This window comes from Sus scrofa, chromosome 18, assembly GCF_000003025.6.
Source record: "Sus scrofa isolate TJ Tabasco breed Duroc chromosome 18, Sscrofa11.1, whole genome shotgun sequence".
NCBI lineage: Eukaryota > Metazoa > Chordata > Mammalia > Artiodactyla > Suidae > Sus > Sus scrofa.
Window position 1 is genome coordinate 19,652,839 of NC_010460.4, and position 25,538 is coordinate 19,678,376.

At 40.6% G+C, this 25,538-nt stretch overlaps 1 protein-coding gene across 3 annotated transcripts in view; it reads left to right on the forward strand.

Annotated features, from left to right (window-relative positions):
- Window positions 1-20,327, forward strand: part of TNPO3 (transportin 3) — a 100,611-nt gene extending 80,284 nt beyond the window's left edge. Inside the window, exons 19-23 of one of the 3 annotated variants that reach the window (XM_013990808.2) lie at window positions 134-290; window positions 2,189-2,356; window positions 9,712-9,824; window positions 17,057-17,148; window positions 19,190-20,327. In XM_013990808.2, the coding sequence (XP_013846262.1) occupies window positions 134-290; window positions 2,189-2,356; window positions 9,712-9,824; window positions 17,057-17,117 (499 nt within the window). In that variant the 3' untranslated portion in view covers window positions 17,118-17,148; window positions 19,190-20,327. Of the gene's footprint in view, window positions 1-133; window positions 291-2,188; window positions 2,357-9,711; window positions 9,825-17,056; window positions 17,149-19,075; window positions 19,168-19,189 lie in introns of those variants that run through there. The other 2 variants (XM_021079117.1, XM_013990809.2) reach the window with 2 other exon arrangements.

A 25,538-nucleotide genomic window follows, 5' to 3' on the forward strand; every position in this document is an offset into this window, starting at 1 on the left:
TCATCCCACCCTCTGCTTCCTCAACTGCTGGTAGCCACTGATCTTTTCACTGTCTCCATGGTTTTGCCTTTTACCCTTGCTACTTTTATGGCCTAATCCTGTCATTTACATCTAGCCTGTCTTTCCATACCAGGTTTATTCAGCGTAGCCCTGTTACCTTGCTGAGGAGCCAAGTTGTCATCCCTATCTTACAGTGGGCCATTGCCTCAACTACCCTGGATCACCGGGATGCCAATTGCAGTGTCATGAGGTTCCTACGAGACCTTATCCATACAGGGGTAGCCAATGATGTAAGTATAAACATTGTAGTTTTTCTACTTTGTAGCTCATTTTCTCATAACTTAGGGGGAAACTAGCATCTCTTTTATTTGATCTATATTGGTGTGCATATCCCATAGTGGATCATTCATTAACCAAAATATCAACCAATGGATTTAAGATATCCTGTACCAAGTGTTGAAGCTGTATAAACTAGTCTAAAATTATCTCTGCTCTCAAGCCATTTGGTGTCTAATTGAAGAGATAAATAGGTATAAAGAATTAACAGGGGAGTTCCTGTCGTGGCGCAGTGGTTAACGAATCCGATTAGGAACCATGAGGTTACGGGTTCGGTCCCTGCCCTTGCTCAGTGGGTTAACCATCCGGCGTTGCCGTGAGCTGTGGTGTAGGTCGCAGACACGGCTCGGATCCCGCGTTGCTCTGGCGTAGGCTGGTGGCTACAGCTCCGATTAGACCCCTAGCTTGGGAACATCCCATATGCCGCGGGAGCGGCCCAAGAAATGGCAAAAAAAAAAAAAAAGAATTAACAGGAGTTCCCATCGTGGCTCAGTGGAAACGAACCCGACTAGCAACCATGAGTTTGCAGGTTCAATCCCTGGCCTCAGTCGGTTAAGGATCTGGCGTTGCCGTGAGCTGTGGTGTAGGTTGCAGACACGGCTCGGATCCCGTGTTGCTGTGGCTCTGGCATAGGCCGGCAGCTACAGCTCTGATTGGACGACTAGTCTGGGAACCTCCGTATGCCTCGGGTCCAGCCCTAGAAAAGGCAAAAAGACAAAAAAAAAAAAAAAAAAAAAAAGAATTAATAGGAGTTCCTGCTGTAGTGCAATGGGATTGGCTACATCTCTGCAGCGCCAGGACAGAGGTTCAATCCCCAGCCCAGCCCAGTGGGTTAAAGGATCTGATGTAGGTCACCCCTGTGGCTCAGATCTGATCCATGGCCCTGGAACTCCACATGCCAAAAAAAGAGCGGCCCAAAAAAGAAGAAAGAATTAAAATTAAACAGCTGGTAGACAGTATTTGATTGTCAGATGAGTGATATAAATCATGATTGCTATAAAATCAGAGGAAGGAAAGCTCTTTGGAAAGAAGTAAATTGAGTTAGCTTCCTGGAAGGGGAGGGACCTCAGTGGGCCCATTTGGATGGATTGGAAAGGGGAATAAATCTAACTGGGTTATAAATCATGATCAGAAAAAGTCAGGATAATATTAAGTGTGTTAATAGACATTTAGGAGACCTGTTTGGCTAGAGTAGTAAAGTGGTTCACAAAATTTTCAAAGGTAGGTTTGACTAGATGAGAAATTGAAGGTAAGGGAGAACAATAAAGAAATAAGCAAGTATGTGAATAGGCTAATTATTGAAGAATTTTTGGCAGCTAAAAGAGAGGGAAAAGAAGAAAATAAAAATGAAAGGCATTTTAAGTTTTTTTTTTTTAACATAGTAAAAATACGTTTATTCAGAGAATCAGCAGGAAGAAAATAAGATTTTTTTCCAAAGGAAAGATTAGATATCTGATAGAAATCTTTTTTCAGTTGATTTTTTAAAAAGGAAACAGAGATACCTTAAGTTATTTTTCACAGGAAAAAAAAAAGTTAAGAAAATTGCTACCCTTAATCTTTAACCATTATTTTTTTGTACAGTGTTCTATTCATGGAAAATCTAAGTGTTAAGGTTAATCTCAGCTGAAGCCCATGCCTATTTCCTTGAAATTAAAACTCTTAATAATTTAGTAATTATTTAGAAACTCTTAATTCCTAGTAACAAAATATTTAGTGTACTTTGTGAATCCAGCTGTTATATATATATACTTTCTTCCTCAAAAAAGAGAACTTGCTAGACTAACGGGTAAAGAGTACTTGGTCTTTGGAAGGTTGAAATTAGAATTTTTCTGTTGTTCCTGTTTTCTTACAGCATGAAGAAGACTTTGAATTACGGAAAGAACTGATTGGACAGGTGATGAACCAGCTTGGACAACAACTTGTAAGCCAGCTGCTTCACACATGCTGCTTTTGTCTCCCCCCCTATACCCTACCAGATGTGGCCGAAGTGCTCTGGGAGATCATGCAGGTTGATAGACCGGTAAGATGGTTTTCATAAGGAACCCATTTTCAGCCCTTGAGTCCAACTACAACTTTGAAACCGGCCCTGTTGTATGTTAATGGAACCTGATATAGGTTTATTGCCAAGTTTAACCGTTAGTTGAAGGGGGCCTATTGAAGGCCGGTAATTCATTATTGGGTTCTTGAAAACATGTTTATGTGTGTCACTGTCAAAAGGTTTATATATTACCAGAAGTGAATACTAAGCATTGAGTTCGGCTGTGTGGCCAGCCAGTGGGAGATTTGTTCACTTGTGAGAGATGCCCATGTATCAGTTATATAGTGTTGAAGGTTATTCAGGAAGTGTTAATTCACTTCAAATTCCTTAGTTAGCACTATATGTTCCTTGGTAATAAATCTAGCCAGAGCATTTGGAGGCATATGCATATAAAAGTAGCCCACAATATACACTTGGATTTGTTTCCCCCTTGGGTTTATTTATATCCTATTTCAGTTTTTGAACCAGGTTTTTTATCACCTGAGCATGGAAGGTTTTTTAGGCTCTGCAGTAACGTCCAGGTAATTTTAGTACTGGGCCACATGAGTCATAATTCATAATGGTCAGGTTCATCATAAATCAGTAATCATGATTCATCATAAATCAGATTATGTGTACTGCATACTATAATGGTAGCATATAGTATAGCCTGTACATTACTGCTTTTTTTGTTTGTTTGTTTTTGCTTTTTAGGGCCGCATCTGGGGTATATGGAGGTTCCCAGTCTAGGGGTCCACTCAGAGCTGTTGCTATTGGCCTACGCCAGAGCCACAGCAATGCCAGATATGAGCCGAGTCTGCGACCTATACCACAGCTCATGGCAACGCCCGATCCTTAACCCACAGAGTGAGGCCAGAGATCGAACCCACGTCCTTATGGATATTACTAACTAGTTGGGTTCATTAACCCCTGAGCCACAATGGGAACTCCAACCTGTACATTATTTTATTTTTTATTTTATTTTTTTATTTTTTGTCTTTTTGCTATTTCTTGGGCCTCTCCCGCGGCATATGGAGGTTCCCAGGCTAGGGGTCCAATCGGAGCTGTAGCCACCAGCCTACGCCAGAGCCACAGCAACACGGGATCCGAGCCGCATCTGCAACCTATACCACAGCTCACGGCAATGCCGGATCCTTAACCCACTGAGCAAGGGCAAGGACCGAACCCGCAACCTCATGGTTCCTAATCGGATTCGTTAACCACTGTGCCACGACAGGAACTCCTGTACATTATTTTAAATAAGGTTTATAATTTTTTTTTTGTCTTTTTGCCATTTTCTTGGACCGCTCTCGCGGCATAGGGAAGATCCCAGGCTAGGGGTCAAATCGGAGCTGTAGCCCCTGACCTACGCCACAGCCACAGCAACACTGGATCTGAGCCTCGTCTGCAACCTACACCACAGCTCACCGCAACGCAAGGGCAGGGATCGAACCCGCAACCTCATGGTTCCTAGTCGGGTTTGTTAACCACTGCGCCACAACGGGAACTCAAGGTTTATAATTTTTTAAAAATCAGTTCAGAAAAGTACACAGTTGGACCAGTTGTGGACCAAGTTGACTTGAACCACAGAAAAATTCAAATACATAAGTATCTTACAACTTTTAAGTCCATGTACATCTTAGTGTTGTCTCCTACTTTACATCAGTGATTGCAGTTCTTAGCCTCAAATTTCAACAGTTTCCCAAAAAAGGTAATGTTACTGAGTCAAAGTTCTACCTAGTCTTGAATTTTTGTGTTCATCTCCAAAATTCAGTGATTAGTGTATATTGTCTTAGTGGGCATATGCTTTATTTATCATTAATTCAGTCAAATGAAAAACTAGGCGTTCCTGTCATGGCACAGAGGAAACGAATATGACTAGGAACCATGAGGTTGCAGGTTCGATCCCTGGCCTTGCTCAGTGGGTTAAGGATCCGGCGCTGCCATGAGCTGTGGTGTAGGTCACAGATGTGGCTTGGATCCTATGTTGCTGTGGCGTAGGCCAGCAGCTGTAGCCCTGATTAGACCCCCAGGCTGGGAACCTCCATATGCTGAGGTTTCGGTCCTGAAAAGACAAAAAAGAAAAACTGTCACGTGTGGGGTAGATGTGTAATGGATTTCTAACATTTTATTTAGATTTATACTGTAGAAATAGCCACAAGAACTTTTAATTCTTACGCATCACTCTTTGTGAGACTCCTTTGTGACTCGTTTCATCAAATAGCTCTGCAATCCTTCCATAAGCTCAAGTGCTTTAGGAATGAATAGTACCTATAGTTCCCATTACTTTTTGTTCACCGCACCTGTTCCATTTCAATCTAATACAATAGTATTTTGTTTTTCTAAAGAAAGTACTCAAACATCATTAATATGAAAAATAAAATTTCTTTGCTTTTACTTTTTTATAAATATTCTTGATTCCCAGGAAACAAAAGACTTATGCAGTTTCAACTTTACGTAAATTTTGGATTCATAAATACGTAGGTAAAAGCTGAAAAAAAAGAGCGGCAAGTTTGGCATGAACAGAAACCAAGTATCCATGTGCTCTTAAGTTTACTATATACCTACTGAATTGTTAAAAATTTACAAGTGATTTTTTTCTGTAAATACCAACTTAACAACTGGGTTTTTGTAAAGGAATTGTTACATGAATTTGTAAACTGATTGAAATTGTAATTAAGAATGTAAGTTCAAAGGAAATTGAGCACATTCTTAATCATACCGTTTTCAAAGTTCAACACATTCTTCAATAGTAGACGGCATACTAGCTTTGTCTCAACTTAAATATCAACTATTAAAATTCTTTCCTCCCTCCCTCCCTCTCCCCACTTCCCCTTTCTTTACTTGATACCCATCTGTAGCAAATTTATTCAGTATTTTCAATCATTTTTCTCAAATTTCCTTTACTGGAAGTTAAAACCCATCATATACTAGCTATGCTTTTTAGGTTAGTTTCTTTTTTTGAGAAATAATTGACATACGTCACTGTATAAGTTTAAGTCATACGGCATTATGGTTTGATTTACATATTTGTGAAATGGTTATAGTAGGTTCACCTAATATCCGTCTTACATGAATACATTGGAAAGGAAAAAGGAAAATCCTTTTGATGAGAGCTCATGGGATATACTTTCTTAACAATTCCCCTGTGTATCGTTCAGCAGTGTTAGCTCTAATCGTCAGGTCATACATTACTTCCCTAGTACTTACTTATCTTCTAACCGGAAGTTTGACCTTTTGGCCACCTTCTTCAGTTTCCCCTCCACCAACTTTTTGCTTCTGGTAACCACATGTATGATTTCTTTTTCTATGAGTTTTGTTTTTTATTTATTTTTATTTTTTTTTAGCTCTTTGACATTTCTAGGGCCACTTCTGCGGCATATGGAGGTTCCAGGCTAGGGGTCAAATCAGAGCTATAGCCGCCGGCCTACGCCACAGCCACAGCAACACCAGATCTGAGCCTCGTCTGTGACCTACACCACAGCTCACGGCAACGCCAGATCCTTAACCCACTGAGCAAGGCCAGGGATCGAACCTGCAGCCTCATGGTTCCTAGTCAGATTCACTAACCATTGAGCCACAATGGGAATTCCTGAATTTTGTTTTTTAGATTCCACATATGAGTGAGATCATACAGAAGTTGTCTTTCTCTGTCTGACATATTTCATCTAGCATAGTGCCTTTAAGGTCATCCACGTTGTCAGAAATGTGATAGAATTTCCTCATTTTTTATAAATGGATAATAATATCCAATTGTATATGTATGTATGTGTGCACACGTGGACACACACACAACTGCTTTATCCATTCATCCCTCCACGGACACTTAGGTTATTTCTGTGCCCTGGCTATTTATAAGCAGTGCTGCTCTGAAACATGGGTATGCAGAAGTCTGTCTGAGTTAGCGTTTTCATTTCCCTCGGATATATCCCCAGAAATAGAATTGCTGGATCATTTGGTAGCTGTATGTAATTTTTTTAGGATCCTCCAAACTGCTTTCCATAGTGTCTGTACCAATTTATAATCACATCAATAGTACATAGGTGTTCTCTTTTCTCCTCATCCATGCCACCATTTGTTATCTGTTATTTTTTTGATCATGGCCATTCCAGCAGGAGTTAAGATATCTCATTGTGGTTTTTTGGGTTTGTCTGTTTGTTTACGGCCACACCTGCAGCATATAGAAGTTCTCCTGCCAGAGATTGAATCCGAACCGCAGCTGCCACTGAAACAATACTAGATTCTTTAGCCCACTCCACTGGGCTGGGATCAAACTCATGCTTCCACGGCAACCAAACCTGCCACTGTAGTTGGATTCTTTTGTTTTTGTTGTTTTTTTAGGGCCATACCCACAGCATGTGGAAGTTCCCAGTCTAGGGGTCAAATCAAAGCTGTAATTGCCAGCCACAGCCACAGCAACACCAGATCCGAGCCATGTCTGCAACCCTGTACATACCACAGCTCATGGCAATGCTGGATCCTTAACCCACTGAGCGAGGCCAGGGATTTTATCCGTATCCTCGTGGATACTAGTCGGGTTCATTACCGCTGAGCCAAGATGGGAACTCCCAGTCAGATTCTTAACCCACTGCCCTACAGCGGGAACTCCTCTTATAGTTTTCATGTGTATTTCCCTAATGATTAGTGGCGTTGAGCATTTTTTCAAATACTTGTTGCTTTTATAAATCTTTGAAGAAATATTTATTCAGGTCTATTGCCCATTTTGGGGGGGGGGCTTATTTGTTTCTAAGAGCTGGATTCATGGGTTCTTTATAGATTTTGGATGTTAACCTCTTATCAGATATATTGGTTTGCAAATATTTTTTCCCATTCCTTAAGTTGTCTTTCTACATTGAGTACTCTTAGCTCCTTTATCAAATATTAGTTGACAGTATATAGTTTACTTTATTATTGTTCTTGTTTTGGGGAATACTATAGTTAACTTAAGGGTTGTTTTGGGGGTTTTTTGTTTTTGCATTTTCAGAATTTTAATATAACACTGGTAGTCTCTATTATTTCCTGCAAAACTAACATTTAAAAAGAGCCATATTAGTCTTAATCTTATCTATATTTCAAAACACTCCACAACTTCCGCATTTTAAATGCATTATATCGTCCATCCTCACAATAAAGAGCACTTGTTCAGGGCAGAACACACACTGCACTCTAATATGCGGAAGTCATTAAGTCCATTATACTCATTCATTCATGGGTCATTTTTGTATGCCAGGACTTGTCAATTAAAGGTTCTTCTTGTTTGCCTCTGCTTATTTTTGTCTGACTAGAGTATTGATTTACTTGGGGGTAACACTTGGAGAATTATTCAGTACTTTTTAGAGTGGAATATTTATTTTTGCCCCAGTCTATTGTGATCATAAATTAACATAATAGGAAGATATATAATGTAAAAAATTTAGGTTTAAGAAAGTTATGGAGTCGGAGTTCCCATTGTTGCAGCAATCACTTATGCATATTCCCTTCATCACCTTGTTCATTGCTCAGAAATAACTACTCTTGGAGTTCCCGTTGTGGTGCAGTGGTTAACGAATCTGACTAGGAACCATGAGATTGCAGGTTTGATCCCTGGCCTTGCTCAGTGGGTTAAGGATCCCGCATTGCCGTGAGCTGTGGTGTAGGTTGCAGACGCGGCTCGGATCCTGCGTTGCTGTGGCCCTAGTGTAGGCCGGTGGCTACAGCTCCGATTGGACCCCTAGCCTGGGAACCTCCATATGCCGAGGGAGCGGCCCTAGAAGTGGCAAAAAAAAAGTTATGGAGTTCCCATTGTGGCTCAGTGGTAATGAGCCCAACTAGTATCTATGAGGATGTGGGTTTGATCCCTGGCCTCGTTCAATGGATTAAGGATCCAATGTTGCCGAGAGCTGTAGTGTAGGTTGCAGACCCTGCTCGGATCCCGTGTAGCTGTGGTGTAGGCTGGCAGTTACAGCTCTGATTGAACCCCTAGCCCTGGGAACTTCCATCTTCTGTGGATGTGGCCCTAAAAAGACAAAAAAAAAAAAAAAAAAAAATTAAGAAAGTTATTTTATAGCTGAAAATTATGGTCAGAGTATACATGCTACTTAAAAGCATAAAGAAAAAAATGGAGCTTTCTCAAAGAATAATTCAAATGAAAATAAGAACCCAGGGAAATTCTAGAATTTTGATTTTTAAGTTTAAAAAGGAAGGATAATGGGGGAAACAGACTATGTTCAGATGTAAATAATTTTTTTTTTTTTTTTTTTTTTTTGTCTTTTTGCCATTTCTTGGGCCGCTCCCACAGCATATGGAGGTTCCCAGGCTAGGGGTCTAATTGGAGCTGTAGCTGCCAGCCTATGCCAGAGCCACAGCAACATGGGATCCGAGCCGCGTCTACAACCTACACCACAGTTCACGGCAATGCGGGATCCTTAACCCACTGAGCAAGGCCAGGGATCGAACCCGCAACCTCATGGTTCCTAGTCAGATTCATTAACCACTGCGCCACAACAGGAACGCCAATAAATTGTTTTTATGAGCAGGAAGACGGAGTTCCCATCGTGGTGCAATAGTTGACAAATCCAACTAGGAACCATGAGGTTGCGGGTTCTATCCCTGCCCTTGCTCAGTGGGTTAAGGATCCGGCCGTGAGCTGTGGTGTAGGTCGCAGACGCGGCTCGGATCCCGTGTTGCTGTGGCTCTGGCATAGGCCAGCGGCTACAGCTCCGATTAGCCCCCTAGCCTGGGAATCTCCATATGCTGTGGGATCAGCTCTAGAAAAGGCAAAAAAGACCCCCCCCCCCACCAAAAAAAAAAAAAAAAAAATACTGATCAACAAAAGGATTTTCTAACCCAAGAACCAGGCAGGTAGACTGGTTATGACTACTGAGAAGAGGGGACCTGAAAATCCTTAAGATGTTGGATTTATGTTATAAACACACACACTTTTTGAAATGTTTACTTACTATACTTTTGTCCTTGCTCTTTCTGATACATGAACCCTTGCTTTGGATTGCCTTTGATCTCTAAGCTCAAGCGTTTTCTGGCCGCTGGTTAATTTTTAAAATATTACATAAGTTTTAAAGACAGGAACGAACAATAGCTTCATCCAGAAGAGACTTCATTTCCAAGGTAGAAGGGCTCTGTCTGAAATGATGCCTGCAGCCCCCTTGAAAGGAAGTCTAGGCATGCCTTTGTAGAGGATTCCAACTCACAGTGGTTTGGAAGGCCTAAAGATAGTACTTTTGTTAACTCCCTTACTTGCTTCCAAGTCTCGGGAGCTAATGCTGCTAAGGAAAGCCTGTGGGGTTTTGTTATTATCTGTAGGATCTCACTTGAGTAAGCCCTGCCTCATTTTCAAACTCTCATCCCTCTTCTCTGTACAGACTTTTTGTCGATGGTTAGAGAATTCCTTGAAAGGTTTGCCAAAGGAGACAACCGTGGGAGCTGTCACAGTGACACACAAACAACTTACAGATTTCCACAAACAAGTCACTAGGTGAGTGATGAACAGCAGCTTGGATATGTAGAAAAAATATCTTTTTTTCTAATAGCACCTTAGTTACTGTATACCCAGGATTATGTTTCTTATGTGCCTTTGTAAATTCAGTTTTGTGTCTGTTTAGCCTTGAATTGCACAAATTGGCTTTGGAAACCAATCTTGGCAAAGCTATCACCATGTTGTATATTGTGCCTCGGTTGTATTGTACATGTGTATTAACTGGTGTAAGATCATAATGGGAAAGTGGAAGCATTATTTCTTCCAAAAGAAAAATGCATTGAGCAGCCCACTGCTCTTCAGAAAATCTACCTGTGTCTTTTTGAAGTCCTTTCTAAATGTAATAGGCATTTTAAATATAGCTATATAATCCTCCTAATTTCAGTTTTATAGCTATAAGGTTTTCCTTGATTTCTTTATAGTGCCTCTATTAAGTTTCATTTTTTAGTATTAAGGATAATATTGAAACTCAAGCCCTTTCCTTCTTTCGACTATTTTCCTTAAAAATGTAATCACTGAATCAAGTTACAGGACTTTTAGGATCTTTGATAGCATTAACAGCAGTCGCGTAAATTGGATTTTGTAACTGTGATACCTTACTCTGATATTTCTTTTTGAATGAGTTGTTGTAGTAGGGTTGATAATAATGAAAAACAGAATGAACAAAATGCATGTGATTATACAGAAAAATATATAAGCTCTATTATAAAGGGAAAAAATAATAGTATCATATAATCCAGCTTGCACTTAAAATTTTTTTATTTTTTAATTTTGATGCAAATACATGCAAAATTTATCATCCTAACCATTTTTAAGTGTATAGTCTCCAGAACTTTTTCATCTTGCAAAATGAACGTATACTCATTAAACGACTATTCATTTCCCCCTCACTCCCCCATGCCCCCTGGCAACCATCATTCTACTTTTTACATTTGACTACTCTAGATACCCCATATAAGTGAAATCATGCAAGTATTTGTCCTTTTGTGACTGACTTAGCATAATGTCCTCAAGGTTCATCCATGTTGTATCAGAATTTCCTTCCTTTGAAAGGCCGAATAAGGAGTTCCCATCATGGCTCAGTGGTTAACGAATCTGACTAGGAACCATGAGGTTTCGGGTTCAATCCTGGCCTTGCTCGGTGTGTTAAGGATCTGGTGTTGCTGTGGTTGTGGGATAGGCCGGCAGCTGTAGCTCCGATTGGACCCCTAGCCTGAGAACCTCCATATGCCGTGAGTGCAGCCCCAGAAAAGACAAAAAAAGGGGGGGGGCTGAATAACATTCATTTATGTGTGCCATATTTTATTTATCCATTCATCTGTTGATGGACATTTAGATTGATTCCACTTTTGACTATTGTGAACAATGCCACTATGAACATTACAAGTATCTCTTCAAGACCCTACTTGCAGTTCTTTTGGATATATACCCAGAAGTGAAATTGCTGTATTACGTGGCAGTTCTGTGTTTATTTTTTGATTTTTTTGATTTTTGCAAAACCGCCATACCGTTTTCCATAGCAGCTATATACCATTTTGCATTCTCACCAATGTGCATAAAGTTCTAATTTCTCCATATTTATTTTTTGCTTTTGTTGCCTGTGGTTTTTGGTGTATATCCAAGAAATTAGCTTTTTCCCTATGTTTTCTTCTGAGAGTTTTAAAGTTTTTGGTTTTAACGTTTAGGTCTTTGATCCATTTTCAGATAATTTTTGTATATGATGTATGTTAAGGGTCCCACTTCATTCTTTTGCAGTTCTCCCTGCACTGTCCTTTTTTCACTGAACAGTCTTTATACCCTTATTGAAAATCATTTGACTATATATGTAAAGGATTTATTTCTGGGCTCTCTGTTCTATCCCAGTGGTTTGTGTATCTTGTCTTTATGTCCATATGATACTGTTTTGATTATTATGACTTTGTAATAAGTTTTGAAACTGGGAAATTGAGACCTCCATTTGTTCTTTTTCAAGAATATTTTGGCTCTTTGGAGTCCCGTGAGATTTCATATGAATTTTAGGGTAGATTTTTCTATTTCCACAGAAAATGTCATTGAAATTTTTGATTGGGATTACACTGAATCTGTTGATCACTTTGTATAGTTGTTAACATCTTAACGAAATGAAGTTTTCCAATCTGTAACACAAGATGTCTTTCCATGTATTGGTATCTTTAATTTCTTTCAGCAGTGCTTTATTCTTTTTGGTGCTGTAGTAAATGAACCAACTTGCACTTTTAAGCTATTCTATACATATTTATATATATGTAGGCTACTTTGTTATGCATAGTAAATTTCTGAAAAGATGCAAAACTAGGACTTTTAATTTCATAACCTTTTGTACTATTTGCATTTTTTCATGAGCATGGTATACTTTTAGAATTAAAACCAGACCTAGTTTTAAAAGGGAAAGAAAATTAAATGCTAATCTTTTTTTCCTGAGAAGTGATTTTTTTGTTGCTGTCCAAAATGGTTTACTCTCTCATTCCCTAGAATTTCTAGTAATTCTACTAATGTTAAAATTCCAAATCTTTGAATGCTATTTTTTTTTTCATAGCTTACTAAGTGGCTTAACTTCATGTCCCAGAAATAACTAATTTTTGGCCATAGATCAAGTGACATGTGTGACATGCTAAAAAAAATAGTGTGTGAAATGCAAAAAAAAAAGCATGTGACTGGAGTTCCCTTTGTGGCTCAGTGGTAATAACCCTGACTAGTATCCATAAGGATGCGGGTTCAATCCCAGGGCTCGCTCAGTGGGTTAAGGATCTGGCTTTGCCATAAGCTATGGTGTAGGTCACATATGAGGCTTGGATCTGGCATTGTTGTGGCTGTGGCATAGGCCATCAGCTGTAGCTCCTATTCAACCCCTAGTCTGGGAATTCCCATATGCTGCAGGTGTGGCCCTAAAAAGACCAAAAAAAATAGCATGTGACTGACTGTCTACATGACACCTTTTGCCAAAAGAGGGGATTTCCCCTCTACTAGGTAGGTATATATTGACTGGAATAACTTTTTAAAAAACTATTTTATCTTTTTTTTTTTTTTTTTTTCTGTGAATCCTTGCAGTAGAAGTAGTATTCTACCTATAAGCTGTCATAGAGGAAAGAAGTATAACGGTTGTTTCTCCCTGCTTCTCTTGTTCTGTTCCATCTAGTGTTGTTCATTAGGAGGGCAGGATCATATTGACTCTGATCTAGATTAGAGCAAATGAGAGCCTTGGGGGGAACCCTTGAAGGACTGAACTTAGCGTTGGGAGTGTTGTTTTGAATCTTGCCACTTACTGATTGTTACTTTGCAGCTTATTTATCTGTAAAGTAGGGGTAGTAATACCTATCTAACAGAGTTATTGTAATATACCAAATGGAAATTTAAAGATGATCTGGCACATAGTAGGTGATGAGTGAATGTTAACTTTCTCCTTGGAAAAGAACCTGCCAGAATGTCATTACGTACTTGCAGAACCAGCTGGAGCATGTCTCTTTTAGCTCTAAGGCAGCCACCTACACATTCTGGAATAAGTCTCTACCAAGCCCATATTTCCTCATCTAGGCTAATATGTGACATTAGAAACATAGAGTTAGTCTGAAATAAAAGTCATGGAAATTCTACAATGTATGAAAAATCTTGAGGCAAGGAAAAGGAACCCAAATAATGCATTTGCTATGAACAAAAATATCTGCGATCTTTGTCCTGTGATATGGGAGAATTAGATTTTTTTTACCAGCCTGGCACTTGATCTCTTACTGCTACTAAACAAGTTTTGCAGCTCCTCCTATAGTAGGCTGTGGCATAATGGTGGGAAATGAACAGGAGTAAGAGGTAATGTTGAGGTGCTGGAGAAAGCATTTGAAAGTACTCACCTCCTCTTAGTAATTCTCTTACTCTAGTATGTATGTTGCCCTTGAACCTTCTGTTCCATGCATGACTCAGTCTCCCTTTTGGTTTTAAGGTCCTGTTACTCCTGCCTCAACATGCTGCTTTGTTTGCCATCCTAGCAGGGAGGGAGGACTGGTTCAGTTTCATTTCAGCAAGTCCAAGCCTGTTTTTCAAATGGTGCTGGTAATTAATTAATTCCCTGGCATTTTTAGTTGGCCAACTTGAAGAAAGCTGGAATTTTTCATTTTAAAATATCATTATTACTTTCCATCATGTTGTCATTTCCCATTTCTCTATCTTGGTGTTTATTCTGTGACTGTCACCTGCATGAAGATCTCAAGGTCAAAAGTCATGAATAGGAAGCATTGACGCTAGAATAGGCCAGTATGGGGGTGTCTTCTTGCTGAAGCCATTAGTTAGAGCTGGGTTACTCTTCATTATGAAAAGGACTGAATTTTTCAGCACACCACTAGGATTAATGGGCTCAAGGAATCATGACCATAAAATTATTCAAAAACATAGTGGAAGGCTTGTGGGCACATGTCCAGAGAAAACTATAATTTGAAAAGGTAGATGCACCCCAGTGTTCAGTGCAGCAGCACTTATAATATCCACAACATGGAAGCAACCTCAGTGTCCATTGACAGACTAGTGGGTAAAGATATGGTGTATATATATACCATGAAATATTACCCAGCCATAAAGGATGAAATAAATGCCATTTGCAGCAACTTAGATGGACCTAGAGATTATCATACCAAGGAAAGTCAGAAAGAGAAGGACACTTACCATGTGATGTCACTTTTATATGTGGACTCCGAAATATGACAGAAATGAACTTGTTTATGAAATAGAAACAGATTCACAGTCATAGAAAACAAACTTAGAGTTACCAAAGGGGAAAGGGTGTAGGGGAGGGATAAATTAGGAGTTTGGTATTAGTAGATACAAACTACTCTATAAAAAATAAATAAGCAAAAAGATCCTACTGTATAGCACAGGGAACTATATGCAGTATCCTATAATAAACCATAATGGAGATGATGGGACTGGAAGCCAAAAAATCAGAACCTACAAAAATAGTGGCAGTTTTGAATGAATGAGTGAATGAATATGTAAATAAATATAAATGAATATGAATAAATATAAAAACAAACCAGAAATATTAAATGCTGTGAGGACTGAGGCAAAAAACAGAAGATAGTTGTAATTTTTAAGGAGTTTTTTTGGTTTTGTTTTTTTTTGTTGTTGGTTTTTTTTTTTTTTTTTTTTTTTTTTTTGCCTTTTTTTTTGTCTTTTGTTGTTGTTGCTGTTGTTGTTGTTGCTGTTTCTTGGGCCGCTCCCGCGGCATATGGAGGTTCCCAGGCTAGGGGTCGAATCAGAGCTGTAGCCACCGGCCTACGCCAGAGCCACAGCAACGCAGGATCCGAGCCGCGTCTGCAACCTACACCACAGCTCACGGCAACGCCGGATCGTTAACCCACTGAGCAAGGGCAGGGACCGAACCCGCAACCTCATGGTTCCTAGTCGGATTCGTTAACCACTGCGCCACGACGGGAACTCCTGGTTTTGTTTTGAATCCATTTCTTTGGGCCTAATCACCAAGAACATTTAAATTAAACATTTGGTTGAAGCTCTTGACACCAGAACAGTTTGTTGACAGGATTGGGAGTGGAAGCTGAGCTGATTCCAGAGACTGGCCCATCTCTCATTTCATCCTGTCTCACCACAGATTCTCCTTGTACTTGCATTTTGGTTTCAGTACTTTTTCTCATGTGTCACAGAAGAGGCGAAGAATGGAGTCTTCCAGATTAAACCATGATCTCTGATTTAAGAAGGGTAGAACTGAAAAACATGCAAGGCATCAGGATAGCAAAAGAATCTTGAGTCTCCAGTGTTATCCTAAGTTTCTCTTTCCTGTTATGATAGTCCCCTGTAATAATATATCACAAGGCGACTTCTCTGGGGCTATATATCTTCCTCCTTCATGACATTGGGAGGCATGAATGACAGGCTTGCTCACCAAGAGTGCCTCCTTAATAGTATTGATTTGAAAATAAATTGAGAAATGTAATGCTTTTGTTGAGGCATAAACAGATTCACAGAGCAAATTCCAGTAAAACCTAGAAGACCTTCATTATCTTCCTTTCATTTTTTAGGATGGAAGGGGAATAGAAGAAAGTTTCTATTGCATAAAATCCTGGAGTCCGAATTAAGGTTCTTAGTGGTGTTTTAGACCCTATGATAGTTGGGGAAATCCAAATGTAGGCACTTAAGGGGACAGCTCTCATTTCCCCCTCTTTTATGTTGGCTCACTGTTAGTGGTTCCCTCCCTCCACTACAAGCAGGAGAGAGCTTTCTTCCGGCACTGAGTCCTAGGCGTAGGCTGTGGTCCTTGAGTTTCTCTGAGCCAAAGAGAGCTCCACAAAAGGGTGAGTATATTAGGAAGTGCTTCCTTTTCCGCTGTTTTTAGCTTAGCCTCATGTTCAGTTACCAAAAACTATTATGAAGACTGATTCAAAGGAATGAAGCTGGCATCAACTGGTTTCTTAGTGACAATTTTAGACAAAGGGCGCCTTTTGAAAAAATGGAGTCAGATGAATATTGGACTATTCATACTACGGAGGCATCTCAGTGCTTGCCTGAGGACCAAGACCTGCTTCCTCCTCCTCCCTTTCCTCATGCCTTAACCCTTTCCTCTCTCCTCCTCCCACAGGAGGAAACCTTGAGAAGCCTGTTCAACTAGAAAATCGATGACTGATCAAGATTTAGTTGCTAGACTGAGCTTTATAAAGAAAATGTGCTTTTGGAAAAGAATGAGGAAACCAGAGTGCCTAAGTTAGCTCAGCTCATAGAGTTAAAATGATCCACCTTAGGTGAATATGCTTGCTGTTTTACTTTGAGGGTGCTGGCTTATATTTATGTCAAGGACTTCAAGTTGTATTGTTGTAGCAACTTACGTATGTCGTGTACTATTTTGTTCGCTGCTCTGTTATCCTAAGCCCTTTATGTATAGGAACTGATTTATTTAATCCTCAGAACATCATGAGGATAATGGATGAGGAAACTGAGACAGATTGGTAACTTGCTCAAGGACACAGTGAAATCTAGATTCAAACCCAAGGAGTTTTTCTCCAAAGCCTGCTCAGTTAGGTCCACACAGCTTATAATTCTTCTCATATACAATAGTTAATATTAACCCTTGAGTTACAGAAAGATCTGAAATAGGGTCAAGAAATGATGGAAAGAGCTCCTAGCAGAGCTGGAACAGTTAGTGTACCTCAACGTTGTGGTTGTTTTTCAGCATATTATATCTTTCTCATTAGTCAGGGACCAACCTACCTTGTCTTTTCTAGTGCCGAGGAATGTAAACAAGTTTGCTGGGCCTTGAGAGACTTCACCAGATTGTTTCGATAGCTCACACTCCTGCACTGTGCCTGTCACCCAGGTGAGTGGTATATAGTTCCCAGCTTTTCCCTGGCTGTTGGGAGTACTTGGTGGTCATAGGTTTTAATGCCCCTCATGGGACTAGTAGTATAGCTAAAGTCAGGGAAGGACTTAACAGTTTAATACTGCTGAGCAGCTGGGAAATGCACAGCCCTGATTTTCTTGGGCCAAAGCAGCCAAATAATTGTCAGCTTCTTTTGGATACCATTTTTACCCCCATAAGAAATTCTCATTGTAGAATATCTCAAAAAAAAAAAAAAAAAAATCCTTCCCTCTTCTCCTTACAGGTATTTCTAGGATGGACTAATGGACTACTTGGGTGAAAACATTGTTGACCTAAAGTGAACCATGATATGGCACTGCCCTCCTAAAACTGATCTTTCAGATCTGATGAGTAAAGATGCTTGTTCTTATCATTTTTATAGTTGGAACACTGAAATGCCAGGGTTTTGACCAAGGCAGGAGATATAGGAAAGGAGCTGGCCTCTTTGTCTAGTCCCTGATCTTCCGTTTGCTCTATGTGCTTCTTTATTCTGAAGCAAAGCGAGCTTAGCTGAGGAAGGAAAGAACTGGATGGTGGGATTTGGGGGCCAGTTTCTTGACTGAGAGAAGAAAAGCAACTCTCCTTTGATGTCTTAAGCAGAATTCATTCTCCCTGGAAGCAGTTCTCCATGAACGTACAGCCCTCTCACTGGTGGTTTCTGTGATTGTATGCATTTTGAAGATGCTTTTCAGCAGTGCCTCACCACACCAGAAATTATTTCTAAACTTTGGATCCTTAATGAAGAGTGATATCATTTGGGATCCTCGGGGTTTTTCAGTGTCTGTAATAGCTAACATTGAATCACATAGGATTATTTGTGTACAGCTGTGCATGTTCAAAACTACCATTTATGGAGCCCTTACTTTGTGTCAGGTACTGTTCTAAGTGCTTTGTACCATCTACAAAGCATGTTATTTGTTAACTGTAAGATAGTCCTCACACAGTCCTCTGGATTTGTTACTAGTAATTAATGTTTCCATTTTATAAATAACGAAATCATGGTTCCAGAATGTTAAACAATTTGCTTGGTGTCACAGTCAGTAATTGATAGTGCCACAATTCACTTTTCTGGTGCAAGAGCCCTCACTTTCAACCACTCTGCTTGATACTCGCACATAGTACCCTTTCCATAGAATCTAATAAATCAGTGGTTTTTAAACTTTCTTTTAGTAGGCAGAGCCTTTTTAAAAAACAAAATCTTGCATGAAATCCCAGGAGTTCCCTTTGTGGCTCAGCAGTAACAAACCTGACCTAGTATCCACAAGGATTCAGGTGTGATCCCTGGCCTCACTCAGTGGGTTCAGGATCCGGTATGGCTGTGAGCTCTGGTGTAGGTCTCAAACGTGGCTCCAGTCTGGTGTTGCTGTGGCTGTCTTCAGGCCAGCAGCTGTAGTCCTGATTGGACCCCTAGCCTGGGAACTTACATATGCTACATGTAGGCCCTGAAAAGCAAAAAAACAAAACACCCCCCCCCACACACACACACACACTATTTAAACAGACTCAAATGGAGGTTTTTCTGGTTGATTTGGGGTGGGCAGCCTGGACCTGCTGGTTTACTCTTTACCCTCACATATTATCCCTAGTTTTCAGAGCACACTCAAAATTGGAAAACCACTGCAGACAGTAGCAGTGGTTTCATTAAAGCAGTAGCTCTTTAATATCACGAGGAAGGAGTTAACTTGTGACTCAGCCAATAAAGGATCCAGTGTTGTCACTGCTGCAGCTAAAGTTCTCCTGTGGCGCAGGTTCCATCCTGACCTGGGAACTTCCACGTACCACAGGTGTGACCAAAAACAAAAATAAAGAAAGAAATCGCAACTTTAAAAAAAAAAAATCCAACCTCTCTTTTTTTTTTTTTTTTTTAACTGAATTCTTATGGCAGAGACCAGAATGAGGTACCTGAGTAAGTATGAAAACATCTGGCTTGAGGTTGACTTTCTAAAGTACTTGCTATCTCCTGGACCACAGTTATTGACTCTCTTCTCTTTTTTGTTAGGAATGTCTTTTTTAATTAGAAGACAGGAAGAAAACAAAAACCAGACTGTGTCCCACAATCAGAAACCTCCATTGTGGCAGAGGGGCCTTCACCGCCACCAGGGCATCCCGCCAGACAGGGAGAGACTCCAGCCCTCTGAGGCCATCCTGAGGAGTTCCTGTTTGGAGGTGTGAAGGAAAATCAGTGCGGTTAAAAAAGATGGCTGTAGCCTATCCGGCGTGGTGGGAGGGGAGCTGGTTTCCTGGTGAACTTGTTTCTAAAAGGAAAAATAATTTTAAGGAAATAAAAAAGGAAACCAGAACTGAAACATTCTCCTGGTAGCAGATGACACGCACGCATACATACACGTACCCACACACATGCTAACAAGCATGTGTGCACACAGAAAAATAAAAGTACAAAATTTTTATGAAACGAGAGCATTTAACTTAGGGACAATGGAAATTGAAATGAATGGAATAGCTGCAGTTGGAAGGAAAGGGTCAAGATCAGCTCTAGAGGTTTTCTGTTGTTTTGTCCTTTCCTTCTCTCCTGCCCTCTCCTTCCCCTTCCCCCTCCTCTTTCAATGAAAGTGAGTAGAAATTCCTCCTATTCTCCCAATTGTTTCTTCTCACCTTTAGAGCTGTTTAGACAAGGAGAAGTAAGCAAGGAGTCTGTTGTGTTTTATATCATGGTCACACCAATGATACCAGGACCTGCCAGGGCTAAAATTATACATGTATCTCTCAACCCTGATATTGTTCAATTTCTTAAGTCCACTTCTGAGTCATATTTGGTGTTGTCGTCTTTGGAGAGAAGAGGCAAAATTGGGGTGAGTGGGATATAAATATATTAAGTTTTTTAAGTTTTTTTTGTTTTGTTTTAGTTAATTTTTCACCCATTTACATGAGAGAGGTAAAATGAAGGTGAGAGTATGGGGGGTAAAAGTGTTTACAGGGCTAATGGTATTTTATTAAAAAATGTGGAAATTATTTGACTTCATGGGGGGTCAGGCAGGAGAGGGAAGCCCAAAGCGAGTCCTAATGTTTTAAAGGAGTTTCAGATTAGATACGAGGGCACTGTTCTGTCTGGTGTTGTAGCCATCTCAAGAACAAATCAACAGCAACAAGAAAAATAATAATAAATTTTTAAAATTTAATCAGTGTTTGTTTGTACTTTCATTGCCCTGTAGATCTGAAGTGGTACAGATAGACCACCTAAGTGAATAGTCCTGTTGTTCTCGAATAGATTTCTGGGTGTGGAGTTTAAAAGGCAAGCCCCTGCCCTTGCTGCCACAGACCCTTCCTATTTCAGGCGAGTGGTTCTTTCTACATCTTTTATTCTAGCTTATCCTCCTGCTACAGTCTGTCCTTTCATATGGCCTCAGTGGGAAGGAGAATGGGTCACTTGGCATGTTAAAATACAGTATATTCTTTTTACAGTGGCCACCCAAGTGGATTGTTTCCTAACCTAAAGGAAAATCTGTAATGAAGTATCATGGATATACAGTAAGCTGCATGTGTTTAAAGTATCAGTTGATAAGCTTTGACATGGGGTACACTCCATGAAACGGTCAACACAAGAGATAGTGAACATACCCTTTACTCCCAAAAGTTTCCTCACGCCTCTTCCCATTCTCCCTATGCCCAAGTAGCCACTGATCTACTTTCTGTCACTGGATTAGTTTGCATTTTCTTGGGATTTATTTGTTTGTTTATCTTTTTAGGGCTGCACCTGCGGTATATGGAGGTTCCCAGGCTAGGGGTCCAATCGGAGCTGTGGCTGCTGGCCTACACCACGGCAATGCCAGATCCAAGCCATGTCTGCCACCTACACCACAGGTCAAGGCAACGCCGAGTCTTTAACCCACTGAGTGAGGCCAGGGGTCAAACCTCCATCCTCATGGGTACTGGTCAGATTCATTAACCACTGAGCCACAACGGGAACTCCTCTTGGGTTTTATTTATAAGTCAGATCATGTAGTATATTATAGTAACTGGGCTTTGACTGCAGAGTTGGATCTAGTACTTGGAATCAATGAAACACAACCTTCCTGCATAATATCAGTGGTACTCAGTTTTATTCTCTAGACGGACAATATTAGAAGAAGAGAAAAAAAACCAACTTGAATAGGGAACAGTGTTTGGATAAAATGATCAGATTCTGGGGGCCAGTGCGTTACCCTAGCCATCCTGCTCATTTTCTGGTTAAAAATAAAATCTTGAAGCCTAGGTCCTTGCAACAACCAGTTGGCTCTGTTTGAGGAATTTGGCTTTTATTGCAGGAAGTTGTATCTGGGGCTGAAAAAAATACGAAAGGCTTAATGGAACTCTCCCCTGCCACTGAAAAGTAGCCTGTGGAATGCATATCCTAGTGATGAAGAACACCCCTTTCACAACTGTAACTTTGAAAACCAGAACTCTTTTCTGATTCATGGTGTCAGGGCCTCACTGCTTACTCTTAAGTGTAACAGATTGTTTCAGACTAGTTCTTACTGATATTATTTTTTGGCATACCAAAGATAATCATCTAAGTCACAACTTAAAAAGTTCCTGTCGTGGCTCAGTGGAAATGAATCTGAATAGTAACTGTGAGGATGCAGGTTCGATCCCTGGCCTCACTCAGTGTGTTAAGTATCTGGCATTGCCACGAGCTGTGGTGTAGGTCACAGACACGGCTCGGATCCCGTATTGCTTTGGTTGTGGTAAAGGCTGGCGGCTACAACTCTGATTGGACTCTTAGCCTGGGAACTTCCACATGCCTCAGGTGCATGGAACCATCTGGAATCAGGTACCCTAATGAAGATAGTGTGTTCCTGCATGATATGACATTGTCTAGTGGCAGTAGAATGAGAGTCTTAACCCTAAACTTACCTAAATCATGAAGTCCTCACAGAATTGTCTGTTCCCTCATGTCCATGACTCACTTAGCCAAGAAATTTTAGTCATGATTATGTTAGACACAAATCACTCATTGGGGCTATTCCCAGCAAGACTGTACTAAAAAAAAGTAGCTTAAAATTTTTATGTAGCTGTTCTATAAAAATCAATAATCAATAACATAAATAAGACAGGAACTTGCACTTTTGAATGGTATCAACACCTCATGAATGCAAAGTGAGTCTACCTTGTGTAGCCATGGTAAATTGTTTTATAGGGATGAAAGCCTAAAAATCCAAGATTTTGCAACAAGCTATGCCTGGTTTGCTGAAATGTATAACCAGCAAATGAGAAAGTTGCCTTGTGAGAACATTTTCTGACAAAAATGGGCAAAAGTTTTCTGTCTTCTACTCTACAAGGACTAAAAATTTCTTTAGGTAAGTGAAAAGCTGAGTAAGGGAAAGGAGTCTTCAGCTAAAAGGGAATATTTCGTTGGATACAGGGGTGAACTTGCTGGGGAAGAGGGCCTGGAGGAAGGAAGTGAGGGAAGCTACTGGGTGCTAGAGGGCTGCATTCATCCCCGGGGCCATGAGCATCAGTATTCTGTGGATTCCATCTTAAACACTAGCAGAGGCCACCAGGGCAAAGGCCACTGCCGAGTGGAACTTGAGCAGAGCTAGGAAGCAGTGAGTGGCAATGCGTTTTAACCTCTGGAATTTGTGTGTCTCACTTTTTATCTTTTTTTTTTTTTTTTTTTTTTTGTCTTTTGTCTTTTGAGGGTCGCACCCACGGCATATGGAAGTTCCCAGGCTAGGGGTCCAGTTGGATCTGTAGCCACCAGCCTACGCCAGAGCCATAGCAACATGGGATCCAAGCCACGTCTGCGACCCACACTGCAGCTGCAGCTGACGGCAACACTGGATCCTTAACCCACTGAGCAAGGCCAGGGATCAAACCCGAAACCTCATGGTTCCTGGTCGGATTCATTAACCACTGCGCCACGAAGGGAACTCCATGTCTCACCTTTTTGGGGTAGTGTGTCTGTAGGGAATAACTGCCAAATATGCTGTTTCTGGTTTTGTTTTATTTTTAAGAAATCAAAAAGTAAGTAGTGCAGTTGTTATTGTGGCTCAGTAGTTAAGGATCCAACATTGTCATTGCTACAGCTTGGGTCACTGTTGTGGCTCATGTTTGATCCCTGGCCTGGGAATGTCCATGTGCCACGGGTGCAGGCCAAAAAACAAAAAGGTAAGTAGAAGCCCAAGGAAGATTTTCAGCAGCCACTGAGCTGCCTGCCCTATTGGAGAAGTCAGTCCAGGAATGGTCGCCTAGTGCAGGTGCTCCTGCCAAGCTTTGTCAGTCATCTGCGCTGGGGCCTCTTGCTCCACATTCACCAAAGGTTGTAAACGCGGGTGCCTGCAGGGACGAGGCAGTGAAGGGAGTGAAGCAGGCTGGGTGAGGACTGGAGGACCTTCCCATCTAAAGTCCCCGCCGATTATTGTCTTTGGGGAATGTGAGACAGTATTTCCATATTTGCCAATTTTTTTGAGAGAAGCTAGAAATCAGATATGTGACATCTCCTAATCTTAAAAGGTTGACACCTAATTTCAGTCTAAAGAGGAATCTGAACTGCACAAGCCAGTGGGGAGGGCTGACCTTTGTAAATGACTGAAAACTAAGCCGAAGACGAAAGGAACTGTATGTAAGCAGTCTAATTCACAAAGTTTCTAGAAGGGGTTTGGGCCAGTTTTTCTCTAACCTTTGTACATATGTACAGTATGGAAAGGGTGGGAGGAGGAGTCACTTTATAGTGGAGAAATCTGACAGACACGACAACTAGGTGATCAAGGTCAACATCCAGTGTAAATCATGGTGATAGTAGGTACCCCGATACGACGTGGTGAGAGTGACACTTTACCTCAGTTTTCCTTACAAAACCTGGAGAAGCACCTCAGATAAACCCCAAGTGAGGGACACTAAAATGTTCCCTCCAAGTCATCAAAAACAAAGTCTGAGCAACTGCCAGACCAGTGGAGGCTAAGGAGACAACGATGACTAATGTGATAATTTGGATGGGATTCTAGAACAGAAAAAGAGATTAAAAACTAATGAAATCTGAATAAAGAATGGAATGTAGTTAATAACACAGTCTGTTTGTTTTTTAGGGCCACACCTGTGGCACGTGGAAGTTCCCAGGCTATGGGTCGAATCGGAGCTACAGCTTCCAGCCTGCACCACAGCCACAGCAACATCAGATCCGAGCCACGTCTGCGACCTACGCCACAGCTCACGGCAATACCAGATCTTTAATCCACTGAGCGAGGCCAGGGATCAACCCCACATCCCTCATGGATACTAGTCAAATTTGTTTCTGCTGCACCACAAGAGGAACTCCAGCTTTTCATGCATTGTGACAAATGTGCCATAGTAATGGAAGGGAGTTCCCACTATGGCTCAACAGTAATGAACCCAACTAATATCCATGAGGATGCAGTTTGATCCCTGGCCTCGCTCAGTGGGTTAAGGATCCAGTGTTGCTGCAAGCTGCAGCATAGGGCACAGATGTGGTTCTGATCCTGCATTGCTGTGGCTGTGACATAGGCAGCTGCAGCTCTGACCTCTAGCCTGGGAACTTCCATATGCTGTGTGTGCAGCCCTGAAAAGAAACACACACACACTTAAATCTGCAAGAGCCACTTAACCATATAAAGATGCTCAGCCTTGATCATAATGAGAAGTGGTAGAGCTATTTCCCGCCTATCAAATTGGCAAAAATCTAAAACGTTGGCAGTATAATCTGTTGAGATCAGGGGAAACAGCCACCCTCAGATCTGTCAGAATTTTGCCAGTATCTAGCAAAATTAGACACATTTATCCTTTGGCCCAGAAATCCCATTTCTGTGGATCCATCGTAAAGATAGGCTGGCAAAAATACGAACAGACAAAAGTGCCCACAAGCCTATCCATTACAGCATAGTGGATAATAACTAAAGATGAAAATAATTCCAATACCCATTAAAAGATAGTCAAAATAAAAACCTATATCAAATTAAGCCTCTAGAATCCAGTCTAGATCAAAGTACTAATTTGCAGGAAACACAGGAGCCAAAACATGTTAACAGAGATGTAGTCATCAGCATGTAGGGAAGAACGAAGTGCAGAACAAATAATGCAATTTCTTTCACAATTAAATGGTAAGGAGGTAAAACTTCTCTAAATGTCTTCAGTTTTTAAACTCCAGATATTTGATAAAAATTAATGAGATGTAAGGATATTGTAGTTTTGAGTTTTTGGAGCTATCTTTGTCTTTTAGAGCTATATGCTGAAATATATATCTTCCATAATAAGATAACAGCAGAATTCTTCAGGTCAGAAAGTTATATCTATAAGCCAGATTCAAACAGTGAGCTAGCAGTTTATATGCATTGTCCCAGGATATTTAATAGCATATGACTATACATAAGGATAACAGGTGATAATGGTCCTTAGTT